This window comes from Caretta caretta, chromosome 3 (assembly GCF_965140235.1).
Source record: "Caretta caretta isolate rCarCar2 chromosome 3, rCarCar1.hap1, whole genome shotgun sequence".
Lineage (NCBI taxonomy): Eukaryota > Metazoa > Chordata > Testudines > Cheloniidae > Caretta > Caretta caretta.
Genome location: NC_134208.1, coordinates 34,119,020 through 34,132,845, shown reverse-complemented (window position 1 = coordinate 34,132,845; position 13,826 = coordinate 34,119,020). Strand labels below are relative to the sequence as shown.

The window sequence follows — 13,826 nt, the reverse complement described above, 5'->3', positions numbered from 1 at the left end:
ATTTCCCCAGTTGTAAAAGGGAAATAATATTTACCCACCTCTGCAAAGTGATTTTAAATCTTCAGATGAGCAAGGCAAAGCATGAATGATATGCAGAATAATTTATATGTGGAAGAATAGTTACACCCTCCTCTTTTACAGTGCCTGAAACAGTATGTGGAACTTTTGATCAAAGAAGGTCTAGAAACAGCAATTAGTTGCCCTGATGCTTCCTGCCCAAAGCGAGGTCATCTACAAGAAAATGAGGTATGTTTTTACTGCACATGGGTTCTTTCAGTATATTCAGACGTGTCTTGCTCAGGGTATATTTCAGCTGTTGTTTATTGCCAGCATATGTTTTAATCATTTATAAAGGTAAAATGCTGGGTCTCCATTCATTTGAAATGCCTTGGATTATTGCTGTTTCCAGTTTGTAATTTCTCTTTTTTTTATTTTAACAGATTGAGTGTATGGTTGCATCAGAAATCATGCAAAGGTACAAGAAGCTACAGTTTGAAAGAGGTACAGTATGAAACATCAGCCTTTACTCCAGACCAATGGCTGTCTCCCAAATATATGGGAATAGTGTTACCCCCAGATTGATCCATGTCACAGAGATCAGATTGTGGTCCTGTGTGTGTTTATACAGTAGTGTTGGAGCCTTATATGATTTGTGAGCGGAATAAAGCTTAAATTGTTTCTTCCTTTATCAGGTCCTGCTATTACGTGCATGCTGCCATGTACCATGTGATGGAAACTGAGTTGCAGACAGAAAACTGCTGCATATTATATTAATATGTTACTGAAAGGGGGAATTCTCTGGGCAGCATGCACCTGTATGCTTTATATAGCACTAATGGTAGGATGGCAGTACCTAGGACCCTGCATAGAAATGCACGGGTCTTCTATGGAGCCAGTCCAAGTTCGGGTGCTGGAATCCTGCAAAATAATTATTGTTTGCAGTATTATAGCTGTGTTGAGTCCCAGGGGAGCAGAGAGACAGAGTGGATGAGGTAATATCTTTTTTTGGACCAAATTCTGTTGGTGGAAGAGAGAAGCTTTCAAGCTACACAGAGCTTTTCTTCAGGTCTAGGGTAATTATTGGTGAGGCATAGTGACAGGTGCTTTTTGTTGATTCTAATCTGAATATGAGGGGTTTGTGTGGCACTCTAGGAGGCAAGAGAACTTGAGTCTGGGTGGAATATCTTGAGACCTGCTAACACTAGGGGAGAGAACTTAGAATGAGGTTTATGTTTGGTTATGGTTCTTTTAGCGACTGATCCAAAACCCACTGAATTCAGTGGGACTGTTTCCACTGACTTCAGTGGGCTTTGGATCAGGCCCTGAGTTACCAGTAAACCAGCCTCCAGGAAAGGGGTAAAACGAGATAATGTTCTTTTCTATTATTTTTATTTATTTATTAATTTGTCATCTTTAGTATGGCAGTGCCTACCAATCAACTTTAAATGGGGCCCCTTTGGGCTAGGTGCTGTACAAAAACTTCTATTGAGTTGGGTGAGAACTTCACATGCCTACAAAATATGAAATAAGCTCCATTAACTATATAAGTATAATTTTGTTCAATAAAATTTAAAATATCCCCTCCCCTTCTCAGGGACAGTTTTAATCCATAAGTTAAAAGTGAACACTAACAAAATTATCATAGACAATAAAGGGGAAGGGATGCAGATCAGGGTAAGTAAAGAACAGGTCAGAGATCATCTGACCAATCTGAATGAAATCAAATCAGCAGAGCCTGATGCTGTTCACCTCAGGGTGCTGACAGAATTAGCTGAAGGAATCTCAGAGCCACTGGCAATAATATTTGCAAACTCATGGATGACAGGAAAGGTCCCAGAAGCCTGGAGAAGGGCTAACGTAGTGCCCATCTTTAAAAAGGGGGAAAAGGAGGCGCCGGGGACCTATAGACCAGTCAGCCTGACCTTGATACCTGGGAAGCTACTAGAACAATGTATAGAACATTCAATTTGTAAATACCTGGAGGATCAAAGGGTGATCACTAGCAGCCAGCATGGATTTATAACAACAAATCATGCCAAACAAACTTGACTTCCTCCTTTGACAACGTATCTGGTTTTGTGAATGGGGGAATGCGATGGACATAATATACCTTGACTTTAGCAAGGGTTTTGACATGGTCCCACCTGACATTCTGATAAGTAAGCTGGAGAAATGTGGGCTCGGTAGAACTGCCATTAAGTGGATACATAATTGGTTAAGCAACTGCAAACAAATAGTAGCTATGAATGGAATGATGTCAGATTGGAAAGAGGTCTCAAGTGGGGTTCCACAAGGATCGGTTGTGGGGCCATTCTTATTTCACATCCTTATTAATAGGTTGGTATAGAGAGCATACTGATCAAATTTGCAGATGACACAAAGGGGTTGCAAACACTTTGAAGGGTAAAGCTAAAATTCAAAGGGATCTTAAGAAACTGGAGAACTGGGCTATATATGAAATTCAACAAAGACAAAGGTAAGGTGCTGCACTTAGAGAAGAAAAAGCAAATGCAGAAATACAGAATGAGAAATAACTAGCTTGGCAGCAGCACTGCTGCCAAGGATCTGGGAGTTGTGGTGGTTCACAACCTCAACATGAGTCAATAATGTGATGGATGCTGTGGCAAAAAAAGCAAATGCAATTTTTGGTTGCATTAACAGAGGCACAGCATGGAAGTCATGGGAGGTAATAGCACCATTCTACACAGCACTGGTTAGACCTCAGCTGGAGTACTGTGTCCAGTTTTGGTCACCACTGTATAGAAAGGGTGTAGAGAAACTGGAAAGGACCCAGAGGCAAGCAACAAAGATGATCAAAGGGATGGAATGCAAGCTATATAAGCAAAGTCTGAATGAACTGGGGGTATGTTTAGTTTGGAAAAGAGGAGATTAAGTGGAGACATGAAAGCAAATGCTTGAAAGGCTGCCATAAAAAGATTGGAGAAAAATTTATTTCTTTTGCCACAGAGGGCGGGACAAGAGGCAATGGATTTAAACTACAGCATAGCAGATTTAGATTAAATCTCAGGAAAAGCTTCCTAACTGTAAGAACAGTAGGACAATGGAACAGACTGCCTTGGGAGGTTGTGGAAGCTTCTTCTCTTGAGGTTTTCAGAAGGAGGCTGGGTAGCCATCTGTCTTGGATGGTTTAGACCAGAGGTGGCCAACCTGAGCCTGAGAAGGAGCCAGAATTTACCAGTGTACATTGCCAAAGAGCCACAGTAATACGTCAGCAGCCCCCCATCAATCTGTGCCCACCCTGCTCCCAGCGCCCCCCCACCCACTGGCAGCCCCGCCAATCAGCGCCTTCCCCTTCCTCCCCGCACCTCCCGATCAGCTCTTCCGTGGCATGCAGGAGGCTCTGTGGGGGAGGAGTGAAGGCATGGCAAACTCAGGGGAGGGGATGCGAAGGGGTGGAGTAGAGGCAGGGCCTGTAGCAGAGCCAGGGGTTGAGCAGGGAGCACCCCCCGGCACATTGGAAAGTTGGTGCCTGTAGCTCCAACCCGGAGTCGGTGCCTATACAAGGAGCCGCATATTAACTTCTCAAGAGCCGCAGGTTGGCCACCGCAGTTTGGCCACCCCTGGTTTAGACACAACAAATCCTGCATCTTGGCAGGGGGTTAGACTACATGACCCTTGCGCTCCCTATGGTTCTATAATTCTGTGAACAATGTAAAATCACTTAGTTCAGGCCATTTCCAGAAGTGCAGTGTTAGGGAGGTAGGCCCACATTTGGAAAAGTGGTCTATAATTTTAGATGTCTCTGATGCTGAATAAATCTGCAAATCAGGCCACAAGTGTGTCAGATGGGGCAAACAAAACCGGAAGCCTCTTTAGAAAACAGCTGGTCTGATGAGCAATCTGAGCATGTGAGCATTCTTAAGCAGTATATAATTAAAGGACAATCCTGTAGCTGTCATTGATTCTGGTTATTTTATACCCTTTTGCAGAAGTGCTTTTGGATCCATGTCGGACCTGGTGTCCATCTTCTGCCTGTCAGGCAGTTTGCCAACTACAAGAATCAGGGCCACAAAATCCGCAGCTGGTTCAATGCAAAGCTTGTGACATAGAGTTCTGCTCATCTTGTAAATCCAACTGGCATCCAGGACAAGGCTGTCAAGAGAATATACCAATCACCTTCCTCCCAGGAGAAACAAGGTACAGTACTGTAACTTGCCCAGTGGCAGCAGCAAAGATCTACTTGATGCGTAATAAGAGGAATGTAACCTCATCGCCAATCAAGGGGCCATTTTCTCCTGTTGGTTTTTTAAGCGAATGTCCACAGCAGCCATTCCAGTTCTTTTCTTTTAAGACACTGTGCTTGACACAGAGATGGATGGTGATGGCTCCCTTAGTGGCCTGGCTGCCCCACCACCACCATCAGGGAGCAGGTGGAACCAGTTAAAGCAGCACAGAGGGACAACCCAGGCTCCTGGCACCATCTGCAGCTCTGCTTGCCCAGCCCTCTCTTCCATCTGTTCCTCCACTGATGCCAACGACACATTCAGCCACCTCAGGTCCCCCTCCACACTCACTGCTGCTGCTATTCCAGGGGCTTAAGGGTTAGTTGATTCTGGTTGGCTATTTTAGGAGGCCTCTGTCAGTGGCACCATGACTACCGCTCTTCCAGGAGTGAGGGAGTGATTGTTGAACCTTGTTTAAGGCAGCATTAGAAGACCAGTTAGCAATTTCCATTGGTAGAGAATGCAGCTGCCCACCTGAATAGGGCAGGTGGCTGTGTGCACATAACACCTGTGCTCAGGCTTCATCCCTGGCTCCCTGTTCACTTCCTGCAGCAGGTCAAGGTCTTGGTTACGATCATTAAAGCCAGGAATGGTCTGGGACTTGGCTATTCTCAAGACTGCCTGTCCCCTTCTATCTTGTAATGACAGCTGACTGGCTAGGTTGCTCTTGTTCTCGGTTCCTGGGTAAAACACTACAGGGCCTGCAGTGGGACTCTCAGCACCCCTAGATTTGGTACGCGCTCTCACTCACGCTCGCCAAAGCTCAAGTGTGGTGAGCTTCATGGCATGATACAGGACTTGTATGTTTTGCTTAGCATTTTGATTGATTTGTTTCAGAGTAACAGCCGTGTTAGTCTGTATTCGCAAAAAGAAAAGGAGTACTTGTAGCACCTTAGAGACTAACCAATTTATTTGAGCATGAGCTTTCGTGAGCTACAGCTCACTTCATCAGATGTATACCGTGGAGACTGCAGCAGACTTTATATACACACAGAGATCATGAAACAATACCTCCTCCCACCCCACTGTCCTGCTGGTAATAGCTTATCTAAAGTGATCATCAGGTGGGCCATTTCCAGCACAAATCCAGGTTTTCTCACCCTCCACCCCCCCACACAAATTCACTCTCCTGCTGGTGCTAGCCCATCCAAAGTGACAACTCTTTACATAATCAAGTCGGGCTATTTCCTGCATAAATCCAGGTTTTCTCACATCCCCCCCACCCCCATACACACACAAACTCACTCTCCTGCTGGTAATAGCTCATCTAAACTGACCACTCTCTAAGTTTAAATCCAAGTTAAACCAGAACATCGGGGGGGGGGGGGGAGGTAGGAAAAAACAAGAGGAAACAGGCTACCTTGCATAATGACTTAGCCACTCCCAGTCTCTATTTAAGCCTAAAATAATAGTATCCAATTTGCAAATGAATTCCAATTCAGCAGTTTCTCGCTGGAGTCTGGATTTGAAGTTTTTTTGTTTTAAGATAGCGACCTTCATGTCTGTGATTGCGTGACCAGAGAGATTGAAGTGTTCTCCGACTGGTTTATGAATGTTATAATTCTTGACATCTGATTTGTGTCCATTTATTCTTTTACATAGAGACTGTCCAGTTTGACCAATGTACATGGCAGAGGGGCATTGCTGGCACATGATGGCATATATCACATTGGTGGGTGTGCAGGTGAACGAGCCTCTGATAGTGTGGCTGATGTTATTAGGCCCTGTGATGGTGTCCCCTGAATAGATATGTGGGCACAATTGGCAACGGGCTTTGTTGCAAGGATAAGTTCCTGGGTTAGTGGTTCTGTTGTGTGGTATGTGGTTGTTGGTGAGTATTTGCTTCAGGTAGCGGGGCTGTCTGTAGGCAAGGACTGGCCTGTCTCCCAAGACTTGTGAGAGTGTTGGGTCATCCTTTAGGATAGGTTGTAGATCCTTAATAATGCGTTGGAGGGGTTTTAGTTGGGGGCTGAAGGTGACCGCTAGTGGCGTTCTGTTATTTTCTTTGTTAGGCCTGTCCTGTAGTAGGTAACTTCTGGGAACTCTTCTGGCTCTATCAATCTGTTTCTTTACTTCTGCAGGTGGGTATTGTAGTTGTAAGAAAGCTTGACAGAGATCTTGTAGGTGTTTGTCTCTGTCTGAGGGGTTGGAGCAAATGCGGTTGTATCGCAGAGCTTGGCTGTAGACGATGGATCGTGTGGTGTGGTCAGGGTGAAAGCTGGAGGCATGCAGGTAGGAATAGCGGTCAGTAGGTTTCCGGTATAGGGTGGTGTTTATGTGGCCATTGTTTATTAGCACTGTAGTGTCCAGGAAGTGGATCTCTTGTGTGGACTGGACCAGGCTGAGGTTGGTGGTGGGATGGAAATTGTTGAAATCATGGTGGAATTCCTCAAGGGCTTCTTTTCCATGGGTCCAGATGATGAAGATGTCATCAATATAGCGCAAGTAGAGTAGGGGCTTTAGGGGACGAGAGCTGAGGAAGCGTTGTTCTAAATCAGCCATAAAAATGTTGGCATACTGTGGGGCCATGCGGGTACCCATAGCAGTGCCGCTGATCTGAAGGTATACATTGTCCCCAAATGTGAAATAGTTATGGGTAAGGACAAAGTCACAAAGTCACAACTTCAATCCATCGGTGATCTTCCTGATAACACCATCCTGGCTACTATGGATGTAGAAGCCCTCTACACCAACATTCCACACATAGATGGACTACAAGCCGTCAAGAACACTATCCCCGATAATGTCACGGCTAACCTGGTGGCTGAACTTTGTGACTTTGTCCTTACCCATAACTATTTCACATTCCATGTGGAGTGAACTACTGCAGGCAGGAGTGAGATCGAGAAGCAGCACTGTGAATCTGGTGCTTGCAATGATTCAGCAGCTCCTTGCCAGCACTGGAGAGAGGGAATATCACAGATAAGGCAATTTTCTGCAATATCTCTGGAAGATCTTACTGTATGAAGTTGATGTATCGTTGTGGGCCAGGGATTGCATGTAATTCCCTGCAGGAGAGTGACCACAGCTCCTCCAGGAACAAAGAACAGTAGGGGGTATGAGGCAAGTTCACTTAGGTTGTAACACCTCCAGAGGGGGGCCAGCACTTGCAGAGGCTCATATCTGATGGTTCAGACTGGATTCTCCAGAGATCAAGAGAGAAAGAAAGGGATAAATAGCCTGAGTTTAAACTGACTCGGGGCCTTCTTTCTGATCCAGCAAATGAACAAAGACCTACTGTTGAAGGGCCGGGGGGGTGGGGTGAGGGGGGTCATTTTGGAAGGACTTTGGCCTACTGAGGGTGACCCCTGGTAAGCTTTTAGCATGCATAGAGGAACTTTTGTTGTTTTTATGTTTTCTCTAGAATGCTTTCGTCTTAAGAATAAATGTGCTAGTTTATAAAGAGCTGGGTGGTAACTTATAACTCGGGGCAATTCCTCTCTTCCTGTCCTTCAGAGAGAAAGCAGATGCTGGCCTGTTTAGGCAGTCTGGCTTTCTGGGGACATCACAGTGTAGGCAGGGAACTGTGCAGCCTGGCGAAACCCTGGTTAGGATGGAGTCTACCCAAGAGAGTGACAGCTAAGGAACTGGGAGCTTTCGGGTAGGGGCTCTCAGTGGATCACAGAGGGGAATTGCAGATGCAGTTGCCCTGAACTATGATGGAGGAGGCAAGCCTTGGAGGAACAGGGTATCCAGGAAAACCCAGTGGAATTTGGCTTGGAGAGAAAGTCCTAGGAGATCAGCCTCATGGACGCTCTGTCTCTCCCTTTGCCTTCTCATCCAGGGAATCCCTAAGCCCATGGGCCATAGCCTGGGTCAGCAGGGCATTGTCAGCCTCCCTGTTTTCCACATGCAGATCCTTTCTCCTTCTCCCATAAGAAATAAAAGAGGAGGAGAAAGGCAGACAGACTAGGCATGTAAAAAACTGACTTCAGATTGGTTCCCACGTGCTCAGCTGACAGCTGAGAGCATTGTACACACTGATGTCACCAGGTCACAGAAAACAATTGGTAGATAAGAGAAATGTGTTTTATCTGGTAAGTGCATAGCTGTTTGATAGGCACTATAAAAATTAATTGTTGTACTAGATCTGCTTTCTGGATACTTAACAACAAAACAAAAAAACGGATCACAAAACTAAAATGCAAACCCAGATTTTTTTCAATTAGGATGTTATTTTTGCTTTAAACATGCACGGGTACACACCTTATAAACTTCTTCAAATGTCTCCCACAGTTCTATGTATAAAATGGAAGATGATGATGCTCCCATCAAACGCTGTCCAAAGTGCAAAGTTTATATTGAGCGAGATGAGGGTTGTGCCCAAATGATGTGTAAAAACTGCAAACATGCCTTTTGCTGGTACTGTCTGGAATCTCTTGATGTGAGTATACACTCCACGCTTCGGTGGATATTGTAAGCTTACAAGTTTGTTATGCTGACTTAAGACTGTCCTATGGATATCCTTACTAGCTGCTCTTTCACATGCTGTGTTTCTTCTGAACCTTTTTGTATCACTACTGTTAGCACCTATTTCTCTGCTAAAATGCATGGGCAAGGGCGGAGCTGGACCTTAGCTGGTTACTTGATGGTCCTTGTGCACTTGATCTTACTTGCCCCACCTGAAGAGCTGTTGAGCTGTTCACCCTTTGCATAAATGAGATGGAAAGAAGTTGTAATTTGAAATTTGATGAAAATTATTCTTCCTTTGCCATCTCCATGTGGCATCTAAATAGTTTATGTTTAATACTGTACCGTGTACACACAAATCAGACAGCTCCTTCCTGAAGAATTTATATTCTAAAAAGTGTTTGCAGGATGAATATATCTGTATTACTTTCAGTTCTGCATGATAGTGTAAGGTAGCCCTAAATACAGAATCCCATGTAGAGTGTCAGTATTCATTTTAGTGCTGAACTTCAGTAGTGAGAGTTGTTTCTTGACGTTGATTTGTTTTGGTTATTACATCTCTTCTGCAGGACAAAGTAAGAGAAAAAGCCAATGAACTGATGTATGAAGAACAAATGTGTTCTGAGAGCAGTAGGAGTTCGATTTAACTCTTATGCTGCTTCCTGTCCTGGGCTTATACATTTTAAACAAGCCAATATCTTATTGTGCCTAAGCACTGGAGTATATACAATATGCTACATCTGTTTCCAGATATTAGCCAAGGAAACGTTTTATTGCAAAGTGTAGTTAACAATGGCAGAGGAAATGTTTCATGTCCCAAAAATGTACTCTAACTATTCCAAATCCTGCAATTGTTATGTCTAAATGCCTTACGGATAAGTTTTAACTCATGGGTACTCCCATACTTAAGTAAAAAGCAGAGGTCCCCTGTGCCTGCGTTGGTTGCTGTACGGAAGAGTGACCAATCCAGATCTGGAAGCAGATGCGTCTTTCTCTGTAGAACTGGGTAGATATCTGCCTTGGTTTGCTTTCCCAGCTGCAAAATAAATGCCACATTTGAGAGGCTTGGGATCCAAGAAGTAGCTGTCCTCTTCCCATGTTCTATACCTAACATGGCCAGTATTTTCAAATTATGTTGCCTAAACCCCTATTTAGGCATTTAAATAAGCAGGTTGGTTTTCAGAAATGATGAGCACCAAGTACTCTATTGACTCCAATTGTGGGTGCACCGCACCTATGAAAACCAGTCTGTTTATTAAGGTGCCTGACTGTAAGCAATCAGGTTTGAAAATGTTTTTATCCATGTGATTTCACTTTTCCTTTCAGATCATTCCCTGGTTAGAAGATAGGACATTTTAATTCCTGAGAAAAAGGATTCTTAGCTGCACCAGTAGCTTTGCTAGACAGGGAAATCCACATGATCTGATATAAAATAGGGAAAAGGAAGGGGGAGTACAATATTGAGTGGATGCGCATGGAAATCTAAAATACATGAAAATAGAGCTATTAGTTCTTCATTTGTTTATTGCTATTATCTTCTTGCTGAAGGTTCCTACAGTGCTTTACTCTGATCTGCATTGGCCTTTCCTCCAGGCACAGCACAACTCATTCTCTTTATCACCAACATGAGCTGTATTTGTATTATGTTCCACCTTATGAAATCACTTCCATAGTAACCCTGTGGGGAGCAACTCTGGGAAGGGCTGTTCAGCGCTGACTCATGCAAGAATACAAATCCAATTTCAGTTGGTTTTCCACTCTGAAACTTTTCTCTTCATATTCAGTGCTTTTCAGGGATCTTGAAACTTGCTCCCTTCTGTAATATTTTGTTCTTATTTTGCTGCCACTATCTGCTCCATCTTGAAGGAAAAGAGACTCTCTATTAACTGCTAATGTTTCTATTTAATGTTTCAAAGGATGATTTCCTCCTTATACATTATGACAAAGGACCTTGTCGAAACAAGTTAGGTCACTCCAGGGCATCTGTTATCTGGCACAGAACACAGGTAGGTTTAGAGCTTTTTAAAACTTCATAAAAGTTCACAATAAAATGGTTTTTTTCTCTCTCTCTCTCTCTCTCTCAGTTGTATCTAAAAAGAGATCAAATCAAGCATGTGAGTCTAAGTGTCTTCACCATTCAATAGCTGAGGAAAGGGCATTGTGGTACAAAGATAGACATTAACAAGGAATAACACAGTCAGACTCCATCCTGGATTTTGACTCCTAACTGACATACATTTCTGGTTGAGAACTGGTTGAGTTTATTAGTATAAAGTTGTCCCTGGGCTGGTGAGTCTGCATGGACACTAGGGTAATTCTCTCCTTTGATCTCAGTCAAGCAGTAAAGAACCAATCATGAGCAAAGGATTTTTGTATCCCGCCCCCCTTCTTCACCGGCTTCAGATGTCAGTCTCTCTCTGTTTCACGGTGAAGCAGGCCACAGGCATATCTCACTGAGGAGCCCTCTTTTTCTGCATCAGCTTCAAGAAATGTGGAGGATGCAGCATGTGACTTTGGGGGGGCCGGCAAGCCTTTACGGGAAAAGTGGAGACAGTTCCTTGACTGTAAGAAGCCATTTCACGGTTGTCATGCTGGTGCTGGGTGTGAGCCGTGGGACTAGAACTTGGAACCTCTGTGTTTCTAGCCCCGGGTAATCCACTAGGCAGCTCAGCTGTTGTCCGTGCACTCCCCTCTCTCTTCTTAGGGTGAATGCGTCAGTGAAAGTCGCTTTTTTATTTTTTATAAATAGAGTAGAAAACATTGGATTCAAAATTGCATTAAAAGGATTTGTAAAATTGCCCCAAATTTGCAGAAGTTTAGTGACCTGTAAAACAGGCGGATTTTGAATGAAAAGAACTCCTGTAACAAATATTTGCCCATGTCTATTTCTTCCATCGTTGTAACGATTGCTACACTGCACTGTGGTGTAATTGGTTATATGACTGATGTTGCTGGCATTGCTAATTAGAAAAATGGAGATGTCAAGAAATGTAGCACGAGCACCCGTTAATTGGATGACATACAAGAGCTGTTACGCTCAATCCCAAATTTTTGAGACTTTTGATATTTTTGATACTTTGATATTCTGAGAATTCCCATCGAAGCCAGGTTGGTGAGCACTATGATTGCTAGTGTTTTCAGGATGGGGGCCATTACGTTAAGCGTTCTTGGAGTATTAACCAAGAGGAGCATAACATAACATCAAGGTGAAAGGCATGATGCTGTAATGCAAAGTGGTGTACTTCTAGTGCAAAAAATCAATTCTAGACATTACACATGCTAGGAAATAGCCTATTGTTCAACAGCAGCCAAGTCCACCAGGTGGAAGATGTATCACTGATGCTCACCAGACAGCCTGTTGACCTGATCTTAAAAATCCTGGATAAATTCACTGATCGGCATGTCTGAGCTGAAAGGAAAATGTAAGCTGGCCTCCTGTTTGATAGTAAAGAGCACTGTTTGCCAGTCTTCTATATTGTTCAATTTCACCTTGGCTCTGCTCAGCTAATGGTGCCCCATAGTGGCACACTGAGAAGATTGCATGTGGCTAATTGTGTATGTGCCGTTGCCAAAGATCAGTATGGGCCGCAGCTGCAGCTCAGTAGGAAATTTAAAGGAAGCTCAGGGAAGAATCTCGGCTTCGCTTTCACCCTTCGGTGTCAGCAGGTTCCCCAAAGACGTTAAACGCAGACGCGTCAGATTAGCTGCCTGTCTGACACAGGCATATGTGGTGAAAGGTACCTTATAAAATGATATTTTAAAGTAATTGTCTTTGGCAAAAAATAAGAATATTAGGTCAAAGAAATTTGAGATTCGTGTCTCTGGAGAGCCGCAGCTAAGCCTGTTCTTTTAAAATAAAAGGCCTCGTCTAATATTGCATAATAAAGCAGTGTGCACTTCACTCCTCAAACTTAATTTTGTTCAGCAGCGCCACCTGCTGAACTCCGTATTGATTTTCAGCCCTGGAATAAAAAATAGCTGGATAAAGTAAATTGCAGAAAGAAATCCACAGTGTTCAGGAAGAAAAATAGTCCCTGGTAGAGCAGGTATCAATAAGCCTGTTAATTTAGGTTTAGAGTATATTTTCTACACTATGCCAAATGAAATATTTGCCAATTAATCAGAATGTTTAGTATCTGACGAGAGCTGGGAGAAGAATTCCTAATGAATAATGCGATACTAGTGTTATAGTTTGTATTACTGTAGTGCCCAGGGAGCCCTAGCATTCAAATTGCAATTGTTCATGAGCAGGTGATTTTTTCCAGGTATTCATTATTCACAATTATTCTGTGAATAATTCTTGGTGGGTATGTTGAATGACTTGCAGACAGGTTGTTGCAAGCAGGCCTTCCAAAATCTACTCTCTTGCTTAGGGCAAGTAGGAAGATTTCTCAGGCAATTAGCATCACTTTAAAAAAAAAAAAAACCTATAACCTTCCAAATGTGAAATGAGTGAAAACCAGTGCAGAGTTGCCTCACTTAAGTGTGCAGTGTTTCTGCTGCTCAGAGTAGAGCCCAGCAACCCATCCCAAAACTGATGGGACCCAACTACAAGTGTTGGGCTGGGGTTAGGTGGGTCAAAAAACAACCCAACCCTCTCAGGCTCAGGTTGGGTCGGGTAACCTCTGATTACCTTCTGCCTGTGGGGTCAGTGCGGCAGCAGCATGCCTTACTTCTGCTGGCCACTGCCAACTTGTTGCACTGTGTTCGCTGTGGGGTGCGTGCACCAGTGAGATGCAGTGCCTCTTGCTCCACAGAGCACCCAGTGGAGCAGGGAGCAGCGGCTGGCAGAAGTGGGGCTCACAGCGGCCGCACTGACCCCACGGACCGGAGGCAGCAGCAGCGGTGATAGGTTTGGGGGAAGTGTTGGGGTTCGTATTGCAAAACAACTCAGCTCTCTCAGGCTCGGGTCGGGCAGATTGCTTTCGGGTCGGGCTTAAAAATTAGGCCCGAGCAGCCCTCTAGCTCCTACGCTGTGGCTTTCCACTACTGCTATTGGGAAGGTTGTGGGCAGCAGTGAAACTGATGAGAAATAGGTCAGTTTCACCCTATTGATGCTTGGGAATGCAGCAGCAGGCACTAGAGCTGTTCATTGAGAAGGGCTCAAAAAAAGGAGGCTGTGGGAGGAATAGAACCAGCAGCCAGGCAGCTGAGGGAGAAGTAGACTATGGT

General features: G+C 44.1%; 1 protein-coding gene across 3 annotated transcripts in view; it reads left to right on the top strand.

The window, feature by feature from the left end:
* The window catches only part of RNF144A (ring finger protein 144A), a 98,506-nt gene that overhangs the window by 78,658 nt on the left and 6,022 nt on the right, over positions 1 to 13,826 (top strand). For all 3 annotated transcript variants that reach the window (XM_048845440.2, XM_048845441.2, XM_048845442.2), the window contains 5 exons: positions 142 to 246; positions 441 to 501; positions 3,951 to 4,158; positions 8,481 to 8,628; positions 10,571 to 10,660. In XM_048845440.2, the coding sequence (XP_048701397.1) occupies positions 142 to 246; positions 441 to 501; positions 3,951 to 4,158; positions 8,481 to 8,628; positions 10,571 to 10,660 (612 nt within the window). The remainder of the gene's footprint in view (positions 1 to 141; positions 247 to 440; positions 502 to 3,950; positions 4,159 to 8,480; positions 8,629 to 10,570; positions 10,661 to 13,826) is intronic.